Here is a 23,112-nt window from a genome sequence, read left to right on the forward strand (position 1 = left end):
TGGTGCCCTGAATTCGGACTTCTAGCCTCTTAGACTGTGAGAGAATAAATTCATGTTTTTAAAGCTGTCCACTTGTGGTACTTCTGTTATCGTAGCACTAGATAATTAAGACACTATGCATCAAAAGTCTTAAACATATTTATATCCTTTGACCTAGAAAATACACCCTTAGGCACATGCCTCAAGAAAGGTCTGGCGATTGGCTTCAGTAAAGATTATAGCCAAGAAAGTACTGTGGAGCAGTTCTACTCTGTCAAACAAGGGGTCGCCATGAGTTGGAATTGACTCAAGCGCAAAGGGTTTGGTTTTTTTCTGGTTTATAGTCAGACAGGTAGACAGAGATTTATGTACAAAGATGCTGATCACAGCATTATTTCTAATGGCAATTTGAAAACAATGAAATACTGGAAATGTCCAGTAATAGGAAGATCCTAAGCATTTATTACAACTGATGTGTAGAACAATATCAAATGACCTGGTGAGTGCTCAGCTCTAACTTAAAAAATGACTCTGATAAAGTTAGAGTATATACAGGGAGAAATAACTGGAATAAATATGCAAAAATATGAATAACAGTGGAATTATAATTTCTTTGTTATATTTTTCTATATTTTCTCCATTTTATGCTTTATTTATATATATAGTCTATATTTTATATAGACTGTTTCTTTTATAATTATAAAAGACAACACAATTATTTTTTAATTTGTCATATTAAAATCATATAGACTTACAATACTGAAAAGTGATTTCTAAAAACAGTGGCATGGTTAATCTGTGCTCACGTTTCCGGCTTTTCTTGTCAGTAATAATTTACAATCAGAATCTATCTACTTTCAAGAAAAGATATGAAATACCAGTACACCTAATCAATGCTTAAATCAGTAAGTATTTACTGAATACTTTTAAAGAAACACTTCATTCTTAGCCTATAAACTTCTTTTTAGATCTTTTTAGAAACCCCAACATGCTAATGCCTGTAGTATCTACAATGCCTTCCAGAAGTCCGATGTATAAGGTAGATCATCATAAACAGCGGTTCAAACTTCCTCAATGCTTAATTTGGGATTATGTACTCAGTGAACCATTTAGCACCAAATAAAGTAGAGTTCATAGCAATGATATAACAACTTATTCTCTACAATCATGTAAACCATGAAAAGGCGTCCCTTTATTTTATAGAAAGGAAACCAAGGTCAACATCTCCGTTAAAGCTGCGCAGTTATTTATGGATAGAAGTTGGAACTAGAATCCAAGTTTGCTGACTATGGTCTTTGCCTCTTTATTCTGCTTGCTCCCCAAAGGGCCACATTTATTATATGTGTTCTCCAGTGACCATGGGTAACATAAAACCGTGCTATACCATAAACTTCAATGTATCTAAACCTAATAGCTCTGATATATATTAATTGAACATTTAATTGGTGTTAATTTGAGGGACTTTGGGGATCATTTGGATGTCCTGTATACTTGAAAAATCCAGCATTTTGTCCCTAGGAACAATCCTATATGCTCATTATTTATCGAGTGCCAACGAGATGTGCTGAACACTGGAGGTATAGCAGTGAGCATGGCACACTCCTGCCCTCCATGTGTTTACAGTCTTTGGGGGAGCCAGACCAGTGAGAAGGTGAAAACAATGTGCCAAGGAAGCACAGAGGAAGACAATTGGATCTAAACTGGGGGGGCAGGGGGAAGGGGCAGCTTCCTGGAGAATCAATAGGATTTGCCAGGCCAGGGAGGTGTGGGCGTGTGGGGTGTGGGAGAGAAAAGTGTTCTGGGAGAATGAACAGCATGCTCAGAGGCCTTGAGGTGAGAAATGACACAGCCTTCAGGGAAACTAGAAGTTAGGTGCCAGGGTGAGGGCTGCAGTGAGAGATGAGAATAGGAAAGGACAGGAGGAGCCATATCAGGAAGGCCTCCCAAGTAAGGCACTTTCAGAAACTTGGGATCCATCCTAAAGGCAAAGGGAAAACACCGAGGAGCTTAAATCAAGAGAGTGGTGATGTGTTGCGTGCTTCAGGGAGATTCATTGGGTGTGACGGAGATGAGTTAGAGGGTAAAGATTTGGGGCAGGGAGGCTGTCACAGTGCCTGGGGGTGGGGTGCTGGGGCACTTAATGGAGGAAATGACCCTTGAGATGGAGCCAAGTGGGCAGATTGGAGAGATGCTGAGAGGCAGGCATGTAAGGATTTAGACAGGGAATTTCTGAATAGGGGTCTCCTTCCTCTATTTTTATTTCTTGCTTTATGAATGAACAACCCTGAAAGGAAATGAGTTTTGTAGAGGGCAGACCGAAAGGGGCAGGGGGACAAGGAAGGACAGTCACATCTCCTTTCTTGGTTCTGTGGCGCTGGAGAGCATGGCAGAGTGTGAAATGGCCTCAGGGTTTGTTGCTTGATTCGTTTTGTTTGACACTAGCAGCATCCTTCCTATTCCTAACCCCCTGCCCTATGTTAGAAACCTACCAATGTACAAGTTAGTATGGGAAGGGAGATAACCTCTCAAAAGGGCAAGGTGGAGAGGAAGGGCTCGTTGCTTCCCAGGTGAATAGTCCCCAGTGTGCTAATGCAGGCCAGGCATACTGAAAATTGTAGATGTGGTGTCAGGGCCCCTGGACTTTAAACCTTGCCCAATTTTTAAGGACAACAGCAATGGTGGGGGAAGGGCTCCTAGCTCAGGTGTCCAGAAGCCCCTCAGGGCTTTGACCACCTGAGAGGGGCTAGGAGGAGATAGTGCCAGTGAGGAGGCCTGATTGATACTGCCCAGGGCATAGTGTACCCCAAGACATTCTTAGTGCCCTTATCTTTGGCTCCCTGGGTGGCACAAGCAGTAATGAGCTAAGCGGCTAACTGAAAGATTGAAAGTTGGAGTCTACCCACAGGCACCTTGGAAGAAAGGCCTGGTAATCTACTTTCAAACAATCAACCATTGAAAACCCTATAGAACACGGTTCTACTCTGCAACACATGAGGTTGCCATGAGTCAGAGTTGACTGGATGGCAACTGGTTTATGTTTGGCTACAGGAGAGGGTGACTTAGCTAAGACACAAGAAGATTGGACAGAGTTGCTCTAGATATCTGGCAGCCACATTAGACTTAGGGCTGGGTGGTTAACAGCTCACCCACATTAATTTACAGAAGAGGAAATGGAGGCCCTGAGAGGTGGAGAGACTTGCCAGAATCAACAAACTGATGGTGAAGTCAGGACTAGAACCTGTATCCCCTGTCTCTCAGTCCAGTGTTACTTCCACCATGCCCAGTACCTTCCTTGTCTTCTCAACTGTGTTATTTCTTTCTCTTCGGGTTCCCAATTCTGCCATGTAGCTCCAGACTCCCTCTGCACAGACCTTGAACATTTTGACTATCTGAAGGGCCTTTGCACCTTCCCCTGGTAATAGTTTCACAATGACCTACAGGATCACCCTACCCAACAAGGCCACAGCACTGTGGGGCCAGGATTAACAGAAGATTACCTCTGGGCTTAGTCCTAAACCCACAGGCACTTCTCTCTCCTCTAGTCCACCTGCTGCCCGCAAGGCCTATCCAAAACTGTATTCTCCTCTGGTGATAATGGATAAGTTTGAAGTGTTTCATCTCTAAAAGTGTGAGTTGCCAATGGTACAAGTAAGGCCATGTCTGTTAATGATAATATATTTTTTTTGGAAAATCAAATAAGAAACAAAAAGATCCCTAAATTTAGAATCTGCAAAACTGTTCCATGTAAAATATTTCTTAGTTGCTGAATCCACATACAGATATGTGTGTGTATATATGTGTGTGGGTGTAAAATATGTAATATATAGAGATCCACATACATAATACATATATTTGCTTTATATAAAAAATATATACCAAACCCAAAAAACCAAACCCACTGCCGTCAAGTTGATTCTGACTCATAGCAACCCTATAGGACCGAGTAGAACCGCCCTATAGGGTTTCCAAGGCCATAAATCTTTACGGAAGCAAACTGACAACATCTTTCTCCCACGGACTGGCTGGTGGGTTCGAACCACAAACCTTTTTGGTTAGCAGCCGAGCACTTAACTACTGTGCCACCATGCCTCCCTTATATATACATACACACACCCTGAATTTGATCTACATTTAACATTCTCACTTAAACTTCTCTCTAACATATCTATAGTAAAAAAAATACACTGTATTATTTATATGTTCTGTCTTGGTTTAAAACTTTTCTTGGCGTGCTTTTCGGCCCTTAGGAAAATGTTCAAAGAGTATCCAGCTACACATATAAAAGTACTTACTCAGGAACATTTCAATAACAGATGCCTTCATAGTGAGAACAACAATCCCCATAAATATCCGAATGGCACCCTGGAGAGGAAGAAACAAAAACATCATCATATTTCAGCCAGAGGTTTTGAATTGAACTGGGAGTGTGTGGGGATGGGCGGCACTGTTTTGCATTGTCCTCAGGAGTCTCCAGATTCCAAGCTGTGGCTTTCTATAAGCAGCTCATAGAGATGGCTGTGGCTGGCCTTGCTGGTTCCCAGACAATCCATTCTCAGTTAAAAATCCATTCTAGCCACCAGCCTCCTACTCTTCAGAGATTCAGCCTTTACTTAGAACTAAAGAGGAAATAACTCCACAACCTCAAGAGTATGTCCAACCAGTCTTCAAATTAGCACAAAACCTACTCTTCTGGTATTGAGAGAAGAACATTTTTAAATTACAAATAAACAAATCGTTCATCATCCATTCAATGAATATTTATTAAATGACTACTACATGGCTAGGTCCCTGGGTAGTACAAATGGTTTGCACTTGACTACTAACCTAAACGGTGGTTCAAACTCACCTAGCGGCACTGCAGAGGAAAGGCCTGATGATCTGCTTCCATAAAGATTGTTGTTGTAGTGTGCCATCGAGGTGATTCTGATTCATAGCAACCCCATGTGACAGAGGAGAACCGTCTCATAGGGTTTTCTAGGCTGTAATCTTTCTGGGAGCAGATTGCCAGTTTTTTTTCCTGCAGAGCCACTGGGTGGGTTTGAACTGCCAACCTTTCGGTTAGTGGCCAAACGTTTAACCGTTGTGCCACCAGGGCTCCTTTAAGTAAAGATTACAGCCAAGAAAACCCTATGGAGCATCTCTGCTCTGGAGCACATGGTATAGCCATGAGTTGGAATTGACTTGACAGCAATGGTTCTGGTTTGGTTTATCATAGGCTAATTATTAGGTAGTATATGATTAGAGACAAGGTGATAAAAATTGAAGAATAAAACAGATCTTGCTCTTAAAAGACCTACAGTTTAATAGAGGTGGGAAAACATACGTGGACACAAATAACCATACCATGAGAGCACTAAGGCCGATTACAGAATATAAGGGGAGTTTATAGAGCTGTGGTTCTCTAACTTTGCTGCATATTAGCATTGCCTGGGAGTTTTAAAAAGTCCTGTTGCCCAGGCTGCACCCCAGTCCAACTGAGTCAGAATCTATTCAGGTGGGGCCTAAGCATTAAGATTTTAAAAAATTCCCTGGGTAATTCCAATGTGCAGCCAAGTTTGGGAACCAGTGGTTTAGAGCAGGACTGCTTAAATCTTAATGTGCACATGAATCCCCTGGGGATCTTGTTAAACCACAGACTCTGATCCTGGAGGTCTAGGGTGGTACTGGAGATTCCCCAAAGGGCCTAGAATTTTGGGAGAAGGAAAGATGTTGTCAGCGAGGGAGTAAGAGTTGGTAGCAATTTGGTTCAACCTTGAAGGATGAAAAGAGTTTGAAGCTGCAGAAATTGGGGAGAAGTGGCTCCAGGTGAGACGAACAGCATGAACAAAGTCCTGCTGGCTAGAAAGAACAACAGATATGAAGGTACTTTTGCTGTGTAGGTTTTCTTTTCTCGTACTCCTCTGTCTTAGTCATCTAGTGCTGCTATAACAGAAACACCACAAGTGGATGGCTTTAACAAAGACAAGAATATTGTCTCATAGTCCAGTAGCCTACAAGTCCAAATTCATGGCATCAGCTCCAAGGGAACGCTTTATCTGTCGGCTCCTCTGGAAGAAGGTCCGTGTGGTCAATCTTCCCTTGGTCTGGGAGCTTCTCTGCTCAGGAACCTCAGGACCAAAGGACGTGCTCTGCTCCCGGCACTGCTTTCTTGGTGGTATGAGGTTCCCATGTGTCTCTGCTCACTTCTCTCTTTTATATCTCAAAAGAGACTGGCTTAAGACACTGTTTAATCTTGTAGACCTCATCAGTATAACTGCCGCTAATCCATCTTATTACATTATAGTAATAGAGTTTACAGCACATAAAGAAATCACATCAGATTACAAAATGGTACACAATCATACAATACTGGGAATCGTGACCCAGCCAAGTTGACACAGATATTTTTGGGGGACATAATTCAATCCATGACACCCTCTCTTAAGGCTATGAGGAAAACCTCAAAGGTTTACTCATACTTACTACCATTCATGAGCATATACCCTGCACTTTATATTGTCTCCAATCTTCACAATAAACCAGCATGGTAGGTTTTATGATTCTCATTGGACAGATGAGGAAACTGAAGCTTAAGAGGTTAAATGTCACACTCATGGTTACCAGCCAGTGAGTAGCATAGAATGGAGGTGGGAGTGGGTGGGAGGGGTCTTCCCTGGGCGCAGGCAACAGGGAGAAGAACATTGTACAGAATAAGGCAGAAGAACACTGTCTGTAGATAATTTAAAGACCTAAAAGTTGATCTCCTCTTATTATTACTATGAACTGGAAATTCTAAACAATGTCAGTGATAAAGCACTCCTCCCCTTTTGGGAAGATGGCACCCGCTGCTACCCCTCTTCCTCAATGCCACTGCTGTGTGGCCTAAAGCTGGCATTCATAACACTATGCACTGCTATGCCAGTGGTGTCTGGTCAACCTGCTCTGTGAACAACCAACCAACCCTCCCTCTAATTTATATCATTTGCCAATTTCTGTGGTGTAAATACTCCAAAATGACATCATTGAATGGAGATTTGGAAAGGGAGGAACACAATTCATTCTCCCAAGCTGGTACTAGGTAAGTCCAATGCAAGCCTACATCCAATATTCAGATACATTTTTGGAGCAGAGTTTATTAACAAAAAGGAATTATTAGATTATGGTTAAGGTAATAATGTAAGTAACTGGTGTTATTAACTTAAATAAAACTGTTTAGCATATGAAACGTTTGTTGTAAACAAATAGAACTGGTCATAAACTCCTGCAACAATTGCAATATGTTAAATTTCCCAATTAACAAATTAGGGTGGTTGACTATGTGGTTACATAAAAGCCAAATAATGGTCTTTTGTCTCAAAATAGAAATAAAATCATACATACAATCTACTTCAGCAATTTGACACCTAAATAGCTAGGTTATATTTTGGAAATAGTGTGATAATAAGTCATGTTTGTTTGTTATTTTGGTCTTTTATTAATTTGAGAAGCTCCAGAACAATTTACAGGTTTTCAGGCCTAAATATTTACCTTTCCTATGGAATAAATGTCATATGCCAAGCTGCATTACTGGACCCACCTACCCAGCCCCACTAATTGGTAGTTACCTTTCAGCATTGTGGATTTTATCTATGAGTTATCTCTGACTTCTTGCTCTCAAACCCCATATCTAATCTATCAGTCAAGTCTGTTGGCTCTTCAGCCATAATGTACCCAGAATCTGACTATTCTTCACCCTTTACATCATTGCTATCTACTTGGACTTTGCTACCAGCATCTCACTTGGCTTACTGCAATTAGCCTCCTAACTAGGCGGTCTCCTTCCCTTGCCTTGTACAGTCCACACAGCAGCCAGAAGGTTTCTGCAAAAGGTAAGCTAGCTCATATCATTCCTCTGTTCCAAACTCTACAATGGCTCCCAACCTTACTCAGAATAAAAGCCAAAGTCTGCATACAAGTGCCTCCATGCCACCATTGGCCTCTCTGACGTCATTTTCTATGATTGTCCGCCTCATTCATTGAGGTCCAGTCACACTGGCCCCTTACTGTTTCTGGAGCACTCCTTTCACCTCAGGACTTTTGCACTTACTGTTTCTTCTGCCCCGATTCCCTTCTCCCTGATAAGCGCATGGCTTGTCTCTCATTTCTTTCAAGACTTTGCTTAAATGTCACCTTCTCATGAGACTTTCCCTAACCACTCAATTTAAAATGACAAGTCCCCCTCCCACCCACCACTAACGGGCCCACCCTATCCTTCTCCTACTCTATTTTTCTCCACACCGCTTATTACCTCTGAAACTTTTATTGTTCATTTGTTTTATTTGGTTATTGTTTGTATCCCCTATTTGAATGCAAGTTCCATGATGGTAGGGATATTTAATTAGATTTTTTTTTTTTTTTTTTACTGCTATACGTAGTACATCATAGGTGCTCAATAAATATGTGTTGAATCAATGAATGAGTGATTAGGGCTATCCTTCCCTAAGAAACAAATAAAGGAAACCAAACAAAGGAAAGACAGCCTTGTGAATATACTAAAACCCATGGAATTGTATGCTATTTGAATTATATCCCAATAAAAAAATTAATGAAGCATTATTGATAGTAAACAAATAAACAAGGAAAGATGAAGAGCAGAGGAAATTCTCTCAGGTCTGTCCAACAGTGTTAGAAGTCAGGATGGGACATGATGTTTTATATGCTAGGATGGATGGATGAAAATCAATAGGATTCTGGGAAAAGCTCTAGCCTCGGAGAAGTGATCACCCGCGTGCTGACTCATTAGAAATGGAAGCCTACCAGCACCACTCTTGGAATCAGAAAGTTTTGTGGCTTCTTTCTCAGCACTACTATTTCTCTCCTTGCTTGGTCCATTTACAAATACGTTTTAAAAATGTAAATGTGCCTTTTGAAATGTGTGGGGAGAAAGTTAAAACCCTCTCGCAACCATTCCTGACCCCTGGGGACAAAGACAATGGCTATTGTGCAGTTGTTGCAGGTGGACCAAAGTCATGGAGCTGTGGGGTGCACAGAAATGTCAAAGTCTTAATTCCTTACGTGCTTACCAGGGTTCTAACAAAAACAGAACTATAGGGGTTTCCAAAAGGATGTGTTTCTGATTCATGAGTTTATAGCTGCTGCACTGAGAGGTAACAGGAAGAGTCCTGAATATGAAGTTCTAATGAGGTAATAAACAAAACCTAGTTGTGAAAGAAAAAGACACATTGGTGTAAGTGGAGGAGGCAATCAATGTAATTAGATCTCTTGTTGCCCAGAGTCAGAAGAGAGTAGCTTGGTAATAAATAATCATATCCCCTAATATTTAGATAATTCTTCACCGTTAAAAAAAGTAATCTAATATACATTCCTAGAATGCGAGCTCCATGTCTACCTTGTTCACTGTTTTGTTCCTTGAACCTGGGATAGTGCTTGGTGATTGGGTGCAACAATAAACATTTATTAAGAAAATGATTAAATATAAACTTGTTCTTCACAGTAAACCTATGAGGGAGTTGGGGCAAGCATCATAATCTCCATTTTAAAGACAAAGAAACTGAGGTCTGGAGTGGGTAAGGAATTTACTCAAAGTCACACATCCAAGGTCAAGCCCAAGTTTCATGTCTCCCGGTTCTTCACCCCTTTCTCTACACCCTGCTGTGTATAAGATGATCTACAGATTGCATTGACAGAGATTTAAAAAAAGCAAAATGGAACTTTCCTTGGATCTTTTTATCAGGATGTTTGAAGTTTACAGATAAGAGAGCAAATTGCTCATCAGTTAAAGACATATAAGAGAGGAATGCCCTTTGTTAAAAGTGCAAGAGGGCTAGATGGGTAAAGAAAGAAATATAATTTAAATAGGAAAAACAAAGACCACAAGGAAAAGAAAGAGGAAGAAAGACTTGATAAGGCTCAGCATTGATGATTAGAAAGTGTTAAGTCCATATAGGAATCAAGTGTGACAACGTGGGCAAAAGCAACTTGCAGTTAGAATGACTAAAATTAAAAAGACTACTATACCAAATGTTGGCGAGGATGTGGAGGAACTGGAATTCTCATACACTGCTCATGGAAATATAAATGGTGCAACTGCTTTGGAAAACAGTTGAACAGTTTCTTGAAAAGTTAAACATATTCCTACTATACAATCCAGAAATTCCACTCCTAGGTATTTACCCAAGAGAAAAGAAATCGTATGTCCATACAAGAGCTTGTACACGAATGTTCATAGTAGCTTTATTTGTAATAGCTTCAAACTGGAAACAGCCCAAATGCCTACCAACAGAAGAATGCATACGCAAATTGTGGTACGTCCATACAATGGAAATCTACTCAACAATAAAAAGGAATGAACTATGGACACGTGATAACTTGTGTGAATCTCAAAACAATTATGCTGAGTGAAACAAGCCAGACAAAAAAGTGTGCATTCTGTTTTATCCCATTTACATCGCACCTAGAAAATGCAAAGTAATCTGTACCAACAAGAAGCAAATCAGTGGTTGCCAGGGGGCAAGGGGAGGAGGGGTTGGGGAGGGAAGGGCAGGAGAGAAGATTGACAAAGGGCACAAGGAATATGGATATGTTCATTTCCTCGATTGTGGTGATGGTTTCACAGTAAACATATGTCAAAACTTATCAGACTGTACATTTTAAATATGTATAGTTGATATATCAACTATACCTCAGTAAATAAAGGCGAAGAGAGTATTTATACATATATTCTTCTTTACACATCTAGTGTCTCTTGGAGAAGTCACAAAAAATCTCTACTAGTGAACGTTTCCTCATCAGGGACAGAGAACTGAGTAAGTAGTGATCAGAGATGGGAGAGTCTTACCATTTTGTTCTATTTAAATCTTTACCCTGTGCACATATATTAATAACTCAGAAACTAATAAAATGTAAATAAAGATAAAACAAGAAAAAACAAAACCACATGGAAAGGGCACTCAGGAGGTACTGTTGTTACCACCATCATCACCACTACCAAATTTAGCAGGGACTTAATTAACATAAACCACGTGGGGACCGTAGACCTTCACAAGACACAGTCTATTAGCAAGACTTAACATATATGGACAATGCTGACATCAAATGAGAAGCTACAAAATCTCCTAACCCAGCTCCTGTCCTTGATTTCCTTGCTCCAAGTCACCCCTCCCTCCAGCTGGAAAGGATCAGCTTCCTAAAGCACAGGTCTGATTGTGCATTCACCTGCTCAGAACTCTTCTTCACAGTCCGCTTATCCCCTACAGAATAAAGTCCAAATTCCTCAGTGAGGCATTAAAAACTCTTCACGACATGGCCCCAACTTACCTTTCCAGCTCCATCTCACCTCAATTCCCCTCCGTAATTCTCTCTTCTGCCCCCAGCACACCCCAGACCTTTGGTCTTTTCTTTACATCCTGCGCATTGATGCTTTGGCTCATGGTCTTACTACTGTTCTCTCTGGAATACTTTATCACCCCTCTTCTGCCTCTCACAAGCCTATCCATCTTTCAAGTTTCAGCTCATGGGCCACCTCCTCTAAGTAACTCTCCCTGAGCTCCTGAAGTAAAAATTCATCTTCATTTATGCATCCATTAATCACTCAAACAAATAAACAAAAAATGAATATGTACAAGTGTGCTAGGCAGAGAGCAACATGATGCAGGTCCTGTCATCAAACTGAGCCTTCTAGAAGGAGACCAATATGCACTAATCATTGTTGTTATTACATGCCATCAAGTCGATTTTGACTCATAGCATCCCCATGTGACAGAGCAGAACTGCTCCATACGGTTTTCTTGGCTGTAATCTTTACAGGAGCAGATTGCCAGGTCTTTCTCCCATGGAGTATCTGGGTGAGTGGGAAGCTGCTGGGTGGACTTGAACTGCCAACCTTTCAGTTAGCAACCAAGCACTTAACTCTTGCACCACCAGGGCTCCTTGCACTAATCATAACCAACATCTATTAAGCATGTACTAAGTACGTGTATTAACTTATTTAACCTTTATATCAACCTTATGAGGTAAGGCATGCTTATGTATTTCCGTTTTAGAGGAAAGAATTGGAGGCACACAGAGAGTAGGTAATTTGCTCAGTGTCACCAGGCTGCTAAGATGAGGAGCTTGAATTCAAGCCTGGCTTTCCGAGTCCAGAGGTTCTGCATTTCATCACTTGCCATAGGTATTTCATAATAAGCACGTGCACCTACTTAACGTACCAAACCCAAAACCAAACCCGTTGCTGTCGAGTTGATTCTGACTCATGGTGACCCCATATGTTACAGAGCAGAACTGCTCCACAGGGTTTTCTTAGCTGTAATCTTTATGGAAGCAGATCACTAGACTTTTCTTCCATGGCACCACTAGGTGGGTTTGAACTGTCAACCTTTAGCTTAGTAGTCGAGAGTAAACCACTGACACCACCTAGGGACCTTACTTCAGGTACATCCTGGTTTAACTAGTCTGAGATGGGGCCCAGGCATCAGGATTGTTCTAAACCTCCCCCAGGTGACCGTACTGAGCAGCCAGAATCAAAAGCCAAAATCAAACCAAGCCAAGCCCGTTATCAGAGTAGTTCCAGGGAGCAGCTGGTGGATTTGACTGCCGACCTTTTGGTTAGCAGCCGAACTCTTAACCACTGCACCACCAGGGCTCTGTAGTGGGTACAGTGGTGGCAGAAAGGGGTGGATGGCCAAATAGGCCTAGGGATCAGGGACTGGAAGACTTGAATAGCTTTAACTGGCAAGATGGAAAACAATGAGTGGAGAGGAAAGGAGACGACACTGGGGCAGCGGAGCTCCAGGAATGGTTGTTGCTCAGCCAGGATGGGAGAGGAATCAGGCTGTGAGAGAGGAAAGAAGGGGCCCAGCCACGTCGGACTTGAATGTTATGCCTAAAGAACATGGACATGATCCTTTAGGCAATATAGAGACATAGAAAGTTTAGAAATTATTCTTGCAGTCATCATTTTTAATAAGCCCCCTAGAGGCTTACTTGGGCCACTCATTTGGAGAAAATCTGCTCAAGTGGATATGTAAAATTCATAATAATGGTGGTGTTTGTCTGGTGTGTGATGCTACAGGCTGGCACACCCAACAATACTCTTTGTATGCGAGGTAGAAAGAGCCAGTGTCCATCTGGAAACAGTTCTTACTTATGAGAAGCCCAAGTCCCTGGAGGACAGACATCTTTGAATGGAGAGAGGCCACACCTGCAGCCTTGCTTTGTCCATCCATCTTTGCCTGAGTGTGAAGCCTCAGCCATTTGTCAATGCTGTGGGTTGATATGGTGAGAATCAGAAAAAGAGGGTTGGCACAAGGGGCCTTTCCAATGTGGAGGTGGCCTCAATCTATATATAAACCATTTACAGACCATATTCCTCTGGGCTAGGCCTGAAGTGTTCCTGTTGCCATGACCCCAGGGGCCACCTTGAGGTCACTATGATAATTCCCCAGGATTCTGTGAAGGGGAGAGATAGAGAGCCAGACAGAAGAGTTGTTTTCTTTCTTTCCTCTGCTTTTCCTCTTTCCATTTCCTTCCTTTTTGTCTTCCTTCTTAAAGAAATGCTGACAGAAAGTGTGAGCCAAATAGGCAAGGAAGGCAGGGAGGATTCTGCCTTTTCTTAATATGGTGGCTCCTAAGTATCTCTAAGGCAACTTGAAGGTTTGCTATGAGCCTGGGTATATGGCCTAGACACAGTTGGATGCCTAAGCAGGGCGTTCACGTCCCTCTCTTCCTTTTTCTTAACAGAACCCTGATTGGTAAAGGACACAAAACCCACCCTATGCATTCAGGGAACTCCGAGAAGGCTGGTCCATCCCCAGCCCCTGAGGTGGATCCTGATCCTGAGTCTAAGCCACAGATGGTTATACTCTCCCCCTTGCTGTGATGGCTTTAGGAGCTCAAGCTTGGGTCCCTCAGCACAGGGCCCTCTCCAGGTGGCCATTACAAGCCTAAGGGTGGGTGGTATCCTGAGTTGTATTGATCAGACAGAAAGAAAAGACCTTAATCTTTTGGGGGAGAGGTTGCCTCTCCTGCTGGAAATGAACAAGGAAGCAGATATCCCAGGTGTGCCTCGGCCATGTGGTGCCCGTGAAGGAAGCCAGTCTGAGCAAAAAGCTAACGCAAGAAGGAGGAGGGCAGCCAAGTGAGTCACTGAGAAACAGAGCTGGAGCTCTGATTGTGTTGTACCTGGAGGCTGAGCCCACCTCTGGACTAACTGTTACGTGAGACGATAAATTTCCCTTTCAGTTGGGCTTCCTAAGGGATTCCTAACTCACAATGCCTGTCCGCAAGTGGTTTTAACTGGAGAAGAATGGAATAATACAGGCTTATACCAGAGTGTGGGAAGCATTTTCTCAACCATTATTTCTTTTGAACCCCCTACCCGTGAGAAGATAGAATGGATATTGTTATTCCCACAATTCAGAGCAATTCAGTGACTAGCCCAAGATCACACAGTGCGGGTCTTCTCTACCTTAAACTTACCTTCTTTCTATTATATCAAACTCCTCACATGACTGTTATTGAAATATTCAAACTATTCCATGATTTCTAGTGTAAGATTATTATAAAATAAAAATTGCACCCTTCATTTGTAGCGTACTTTTTACATTTCAAAGCCTGGTTACATATTTTACTTTAATCTCACAAGATTCCTAAAGTAGGCAGCTGAGCTATTATAGTCAAATGCAAGGAAATGAAGTGACTCAGCTGGCCAAAGCCTATGGTCTGGCAAAAACAGATACTTAGTCCAATCAAATTCTCCCTTGGGATTTTGGAATTGGGATTTTAATGCCTTAAAACACCTTGAAAGCTGTGGGAGTCAAACTGAAGGTCATGTGGGGCCCTAATAAGATGGAGAAGTTGAAGGCAGACGGAGATGGTGAAGAGAAAGCCTGTAGCCCTGGTAGAAGTAGGGAGGGGAGGGTGGATGCCTTCTTTTCTGGCCACTGCCCAGGTCCTAGGAGATCCATCTGGACTCCGTCTCCTCTGCATGACACACAAGATGTTTCTGGTCTGTTTACTTGAGCCAGTTTGAATTGGTTTCCGTTCCTTTGATTAAAACCCTCTTCATGTTTGTTGTTTTAGTTAGGTCCTGCTTCTCTGAAATGACTAGTAGCAAGATGAAAACACTTAACATGAAAGGGCGAATGTACTTGTCTGTTGGTAGTATCACAACAGGTGGTCGATTGAGAACCTGCAGTCAAATCTGGAATCAGCTTGCGGAGGAAGGGTGGCAAGGAATCAAGGGAGCTGTGGCAACCACTGAGAAGGAGGAAAGCAGCCTTCATGCCTGGGATGCTCTGTGAAGAAGAAATAAGGAGTGGGTGACCTTGAAACTATGCTGTGAAAATGTCCCTATGACAGAGGTTCACAACCAGGGGCAATTTTGCTCCCCAGGTGACATTTGGTAGTGTCTGGAGACATTTTGGTTGTCACCGCTGGAGGTGAGAGGAGCTGCTCCTGGCATCTAGTGGGTAGAGGTCAGGAAGGCTGCTCACCATCACAGTGCCCAGGACAGCCCCCCACTGCAAAGAATTATGCAACCCAACATGTCAATGGTGTCAGAGTTGAGAAACTGATTTATGAGAATGTTTATTTCCCAATATATTTATGAGAATGTCACTGATGTTCCAATCTAGGTACTTTCCATAAACACTGTGGGTAATTTTTTGATGACTAGGGTATTAACTGCTCATGAATTTATTCCTTTCTCCAGGATCAGTTTTGATCATCACATGTAGTTGGGGCAAACCCTAAAGCAAAGTTGGTCACTCCTGGGCAGTTGGGTGGATTAAAGAGCTAATCCATGTGTTCAGTGACTGATATATGCCTATGCCATTAGGTCCATTGATCCATATGGCGTGTTTCCAGATGTCAGGAAACCGAAAAGGGAAAGCCTTTTTTGGTGCGAGTGTTTCAGACCATCATTTTGTACCTTGTTAAGAACCTGACATATGGTAATGCTTACTACATCCACAAAGGCTTCGACCAATAGTGATTTCTAGTGAGACTGCAAACGGTAATTATATTTCTGAAGTGGTAGTTTAGGTCTTATATTGCCAGTGGGAAAAAAATACTAGTTTGCAGGCATGCCCCCAAATGAGCTCTAAAGAACTCCTTCCAAGAGTTATTTATCCTCTGTAGTGGAAGAGGACATGAAGAGCAGTAAATTTGGGGAAAGGGGGTGAGGGCCTCAGTAGGAAAGATGAGGTGGGCCATGACGGCGCCTCTTAGTTACTCTGGAAACCGCGCAGTTTAAATGACTCTTTGGAAGACCAGTTTCTCTCATCAGAAACTTCTTTACCTAATGTGTTTGACACTGTGGATTAGCTTTGCCTCCTCCCAGCGAGTTTCTCCCCCTTGGGCTTTGAGGTCTGTGGTTGCTAAGGGGTTGTCTACTATTCACGTGGAGCTAGGTATTTGGTTCCGTCCAGCTGTGATCCCTGGAGCCTCAATTGGACTCTGTGCTTTTCGGCCTATCTAAACTTCCAGGGAACTGAAAACATTTTCATCTCTGGCGTGTTCTTCCTAAGAGATAGGAAGGAGGATTAAGGTGTGTCTGCAGGATCCATGGCCTCTTGATAAAGAACGGGTTAGTCTTAGATGACAGGGTTCCGGCTTTCCCCATGCTGCTGAGAGGCAGGCATGGAGCTGTGAGTCAAAGCACATTCTTGAGGCCCAGCAACCATAGGCTTAGGTGAAAAGGAGGATGTGGAGGATGGCAGTGACGGTGGCTGCGGAATTGAAGGTTGTGGAGAATTAAGTCCTGGAAATTGCCAGGGGCCAGCAGAAACAGTCAGTTAGAAGCATGAGACCGAGCTTTCCAAAGAGCCATGCAGCTTCACACTTTGAAGGCCCTCTCTGTCCATCCTAGCTCAGAAGAAGCCTTCAGACCCTCCTTCATGTCCCTACTGACAATTTTGTTGCAGCTGTATGGTGGCCTGTTACATGAGATGGGATTGATTGGTCCCTTTGCTTCTCTTCATGGGAAGTTTTAGTAGTTGACAGTCCACTTCAATAATAATGTTGTTTGTGATAGTTGCTGTCAAGTCAGCTCTGACTCATGGCAACCCTATGTACAATGGAACAAAAGATTGCCCAGTCCTGCACCATCTTCATGCTTGTTGGTATGCTTGAGTCCATTGTTGTGGCGACTGTGTATTTTGAGTGTCTTCCAACCTAGAGGCTCCTCTTCTAGCCCCATATCAGACAATATTCTGTTGTGATCTGTAGGGTTTTCATAGGCTAATTTTTGGCAGTAGATCATCAGGTCTTTCTTCCTAGTCTGGAAACTTCTGAATCCTGTCCACCATGGGTGTTCCTGTTGGTATTTGAAATACTAGCGGCTTAGCTTCCAGCATCATAGCAAAACGCAAGCCATCACAGTTCGAAAAAGTGACAATTGGCAGCCAATAAGAATATCATTTACAGAATGCTTACTGTATGTTACACACTGCACATATGTAACCTTATTTAATTATCATGGTAATTCTATCAGATGAGTACTATTATGCCCATTTTACAGAGCAGAAAAGTGAAGCTTAGAGAAGTTAAGTAAGCTATCCCAAGATTAAAGACCACTGGCGGCAAAACAGTTGAGCTCTTGGTTGCTAACTAAAAGGCTGACGACTCAAACCCACCCAGCAGCTCCACGGCAGAAATGACCTGGCGATCTGCTTCTGTAAAGATTACAGCCTAGAAAACTCTAGGGGGCAATTCTACACTGTCAGGTTGGGTCACTATGAGTCAAAAAATCGATTCAAAGAAACGTAACAACAGCTTCCAAGGTTATAGAATTAATATGTAGCAGAACCAGAATTCCATCCCAGGCTCAAACGCTTAACTTGGCTGCCCTGTTTCACCTCTTTGCAGGATGGTTTCACTTTCCTTTTTTACTAGATGCATATATCCTAAGCTATTTGAAATACATTGTTGGTAATAGTGAAGACACACATCCATTGTGTAATAAAGTTGTCTTCGTTACACGGTCAAGAGGTTTTTGAAGAGTCATATTTGGGCCTGAACTTGTAACTTTCTCTCTCACAAATGTTACTTAGGGTAAAATGATGCCCCAGGCATATTTTTAAGTTCTACCAAGCATAACACACCCATCTAAATAAACATTTGAGTGTATTGTAATTGGCTGCGTAATGGGATGTTAAAATGGGATGGTCCTTTGTCTTTGTTTCAGCTGAGGCCTGAGACACTAGGTGCCAACTACTTGCATGTTCCAAAGTGGACTCCTTGAAGCTCCTCTCACTATTGCCTAAAGTGGGAGGGGATAGGAGGAGAACCTGCTCCCCTTCTCCATATGCAGGGGAGAAGAGAAAATACTGACAACTTTTCCTAAAGGAATTCTTGCTCTTCAGTCTCCAGTTGCCTTCCTCAGCTTCTACAACATCTTGTGTAGCCTGGAGGGAGGTAGTAAGGATCTGGGTTCTTGGTTGCCTCCTTTGGAAGTCCAGCTTGGACACCAGCAATGTCCTTTGAAATGACTGAGTAGTTGTGTCTCCTGGGCTTAGGGGCACAGTGGACTGGGGTCTGACACATGCAGTAGGCCCTACTTATGATTAACTAGTCTAAAGGGAAGGGGAATAGCTTGTGACAGAAGATAACATGTGTGTGAGGGAGTTAGCCTGGAGTTACTGTAGGTCCTGCCCAAGACAGTGCATGTAGTAGGCCTGAGGAGACTGCACAGGAAAGCCCTGGAGATGGGGAGAACTGTAAGCCACCAGCCAAGCACATTCCTTTAACGGCACCCAAGGAACTGCAGGTGAGTGGGAGCATCTCTGAGAATCCGTGGAAGGGTCCCATGGCAGCAAGAGCCAGCTGTAAACGCTGGCCAAGCCCACGGGTCCCCATGCCAGCTCACAGCAGCACTAATCTTTCTGCCCCCTCCCTACCTTTCCGCTCTGCACCCATTTCTACTTTGGACAGGAAGAGACTGGGGCTATTAGGTGGGGTAAAGGCTCAAGGCGGGGAAAGAGAGAATTCAATTATGCCCCCTTTCCCATTGCAGAAAGCTAGCCTGCAGGTGGGGAATGCAACTTTAAACTTGGAATGTAGTTTTTAAGAATTACCTTAAAATATGTATGCATGTATTACATGTATAAAATATGTAGTATGTATGTAATAAGTATTATATACATATTAATGTCTGAACTGAGATGGTTTTGAGGTTTAATGTGACCAACATCTTTTTAAAAAAATTCTGAGTGTGGCCTGAAATATTAAGGGACTGTTACTAAGGAAGTCCTGTGTGGCACAATTGATTAAGTGATGGCCTATTAATCTAACCGGTGACAGTTTGAACCTATCTAGAGGCAACTTGGAAGAAAGGCCTGGCAATCTACTTTCAAAAGGTCATAGCCATGGAAACCCTACGGAGTGCAGTTCTACTCTGAAACCCATAGAGTCACCATGAGTTGGAATCAACTCGATGGTAACTGCTATTTATTTATTTATTTTTGTGAAGGGGCGGACTGTAGATTGAATGTGTCCCTTCAAAATATGTGTTGGAATCCTTAACTTTATTCCTGTGAATGTGATCCTGTTTGGAAATAGAGTTTTCTTTACTATGTTAATGAGACAATACCAGTGCAGGGTGTGTCCTAAACTTAATCACTTCTGAGTCATAAAAAGAGCAGAATAAACAAAGGCACATACTGGGGAAGACAAATGCCGTGTAAGGATTGCCAATAACCAAGGACCACTCGCGGCTACCGACAAGGAAGGAATCGACACAGCCGAGACCTGATTTGGACTTTTAGTCTCCAGAGCTGTGAGAAAATACATTTCTGTTCTTTGAAGCCGTCCACTTGCGGTATTCGTGTTACAGCAGCACTAGGTAACTAAGACTGGGATCATCTCAGATTTCATCCAGGGCGGGAGCAACAGCTACCCCCGAGATAGTGTGTAAGTGGGCGTATAGGGGAAACTGAGGAGCATAGGATGGCACTGTCTGTGTTCCTTGTTCAAATTACACCCTTGATCTCACCTCACTATGATCCCCCTCACTCAAACTGCTCCAGACACACCAGCCTCCCTAAGCACCATCCCACCTCGGGCCTTTGAATCTGCTCTTCCTTCTGTCTGGAATGCCTTTGTCCCAGGCAGCCACAAAGGTTGCTCCCTTGCGTCTCTGTTTAAAGGTCTCTTTATCAGACATCCACAGATCACACAATGCAGAATGCCACCCACACCTCACTCCAGCCCCCTTGTCCTACTTTATTACGTTTGTAATAACCTACATCACCACCTGATCTCTATGTTTATTTTCTGCCTCTGCCTCCAGATTGGTGGCTTCAGAAGGAAGACTGTCTTGTTTATTGTTCTTCCCCAGCACAGAGAAAATTGTGGATGGCGCATGCCAGGTTCCCAGTAAATATTTGTTGTTGCTGTCCTTACATGTTATCTCTGCTTTTTCAAATTCCTTTTAGGTACTCTTTGGAGCACAGATTGAATCACTCTATTATAAAAGCAAGGCCAGTCTGGGCAAGTTGATGAGCACTGGTTGTGTCCCGAGCATGTTTTCTCTGTCTGGGGCACACAGGAACCCGGAGGAGGGAATTCACTTCGCAGGGAGATGTCAGTGGCCCAGTTACTAGGGAGCTATACGTATGGAGCCCCTAAAGGAATATACATAGTTTCTCTCTTTAAATCTGAGAAGAAAGAATTTCCTTCTTGCTGTAGCCTGAAGGAAAATTTTTATGAATTTTTATTACACGGCCACACAAAACTTTAGCTTTTCCCCAATTGAGGGAAAAAATTTGAGAAATTTTTACTAGAGTCTTGTCAGTGTACAGACCCTTATCAGGAAAAGTGATTTTCTGAAGCAGTCTGAGTCATGAAGAAGTAAGAAGATTCTTTCTGTGATGTGTTGCTGACTTACACCCTGGAGTGAAGATAAAGGAAACCTTTGAGGGACTTGATGATGATGCAGCTCCCTGGCCTTCCCCTCTCCTGCCCAGCCCCTGCCGCCATCAGATCTTCCCAACACACCTGCTGAGCGATTCCTATAACAGCAGATTATACAAGAAAGATACAAATAAGAACCCTCCCTTCCAAACAGCCCTTCCCGCAAGAGTTCCTTGCTTCCACTCCCTCTGCTATTATTACTGAAGGTGTCCATACTTGCAAGAAGGAATATTTTTCTTAGGAATTTGACTTGACTTGAAGACTATGTTTTCAGGGATGACAAAGAATAGTTTGATGCAAGGTAGAAAACCATGACCATATGCAACGGTTTCCTGGTAGGTTAAGAGCATGGGCTCTGCACTAAACTGCCTGGGTTCAAGGTTGAGCTCTACCACTTACTAGCTGTGTGAACTTGGACAGCTTACTTAACTTCTCAGTGCCTCCGTTTTCTCATTTGTAAAATGGGGATAGGAACAACCCACCTCATTTGGTTGCTATTAGGATTAAATGAGTTAATATATGAAAAGAACTTAGAACACTGTCTGGCACATAGGAATTGCTCTATAAATGTTAACAATGACTACTATTGTTTGTACTGGGGTGGTGGCTAATCACTATCATCATCATCATCCTCCTCTTGCAAAATGTGGCCACTTAGACATAAGTTTAGCAGTTAACAGAGGTAAAGCAACCTGTCTGATCTCAATAAGATGCTGCCCTGGGTTGGCCATGGCCTGATTTTTGGACTTAACTTGGTGAAGGAACCACTTGAACTTGTGATTGCCATTTAGCTAAATTCTTCTGGGGTCCCAGTAAGGGAGCAATTCTGTAGTCTTGTTCCTTTTTTCTCTGCTGAGAGATTTGTAAGAATCTTTAGTCCATGCTCATGAAAATATTCTAGATAGGTTGCAGGACAATTTGGCCAATCAAATGGCGGAGGAAAATAGGCAAATATATAGAAACCAAAGCTTATTCGTGGTTACCAATGGTGGGGGGCGGGGGAAGAAGGGGCATTACATTTCTGTTGGTGGTGAAATAATTCGGAAAAGGGTGGTGATAACGGTTGTACAACATGAAGAATGTAATCAATGCTACTGAACTATACAAGTAAATATTGTTGAATTGGCAAATGTTTTGTTATGTATATTTTTACCACAATAAAAAAAATTGATCACACACACACACACAATGGCTGAGGAATGACATCTCACATTCTTAAAAAGAATTGAAAAAACATCTTGTGAAATATTATGAGCCAGAAATAAACCTAAGTATTTTTTAAATTTATATGACTAGAATAAAATACAAACACGAAAAAATTCTCTAAACTGGATCTAAACCACAGTAATATTTCTTTTGTCTTCCAGGGTTGATTCAGGAAAGGACTTTGGCACTCATTACCTCAGTTCACCTTTCTCCCTGAGGACACTGGAATTCAGCAGTGGACTTCAGTATAGTCAGAACATCTGCTGTGGGGTTTGTGTTATGCAGGTTACCACATGATGTCTAGCTTTTAGAGACGGCTCCACTCAGAGCATTGCCTGGTGCCTGCTTTGTACACTTCTGAGGCAGCCCCGAGCATTTCAGAGAGGCAGTCTCTAAGGATTTTTCTAAGGTTTGCAGCCTTTTGAAGCAGAAAACTTTTCTAGTTGATTAAAAACAAATTCTAAATCCAGTATCCGCAACTCTATTTGTTTCACAGATGAGGTAATCTTAGGAAAATGCAATAAACCAAACTGAAATAGTCTTTGCTGCATTGCTAATGTTGGACGCCAGGCATCTCACGGGGCTATGGCCTGCTGTTCCACCCTTCCTCTCCTGGTCAGCAAACAGGAACTCAGCTGGATGATCCTAAAGGGACTCAAATTTGTGTGTGTGTTTAATTAAAATTTTAACAACCAGCACTATCAAAGAGTCATTGCTGATGTCTGTCCTAACCTTGTCCTGGTTTCTTGTTCCTTTCTTGTCCCATTCTCCGCAAGAACAGAAGCTGCTCACTGCCACTTGCGTAACGACTTTCATGCCTGTAAAAACTAGTAGGCTCCCTTTGCACTTTCTCTTTCCCATGCTGTGTTTGCCCAAGGACCAGGCATTTCACTGTTTTATGCAAACCCCAGGGAGACACATCCTTAGAGAGCAAAAGGGGTGGATTAAGGGTTCTTCAAATTATAGACATCACAGAAGAAGTTGCCTCTCCTGCTTATCATTTGCTAATTAATTAGCTCAGATCCTCTGGGTGAAGAG

General features: G+C 42.5%; 1 protein-coding gene across 3 annotated transcripts in view; it reads right to left on the reverse strand.

The window, feature by feature from the left end:
• VIT (vitrin) overlaps positions 1 to 23,112 on the reverse strand; it is a 140,948-nt gene that overhangs the window by 113,818 nt on the left and 4,018 nt on the right. For all 3 annotated transcript variants that reach the window (XM_004369564.1, XM_004369562.1, XM_004369563.1), the window contains exon 2: positions 4,272 to 4,341. In XM_004369564.1, coding sequence (XP_004369621.1) covers positions 4,272 to 4,323 — 52 coding nt within the window. In that variant the 5' untranslated portion in view covers positions 4,324 to 4,341. The remainder of the gene's footprint in view (positions 1 to 4,271; positions 4,342 to 23,112) is intronic.

This window comes from Trichechus manatus, unplaced genomic scaffold (assembly GCF_000243295.1).
Source record: "Trichechus manatus latirostris isolate Lorelei unplaced genomic scaffold, TriManLat1.0 scaffold00005, whole genome shotgun sequence".
Classification (NCBI taxonomy): Eukaryota; Metazoa; Chordata; class Mammalia; order Sirenia; family Trichechidae; genus Trichechus; species Trichechus manatus.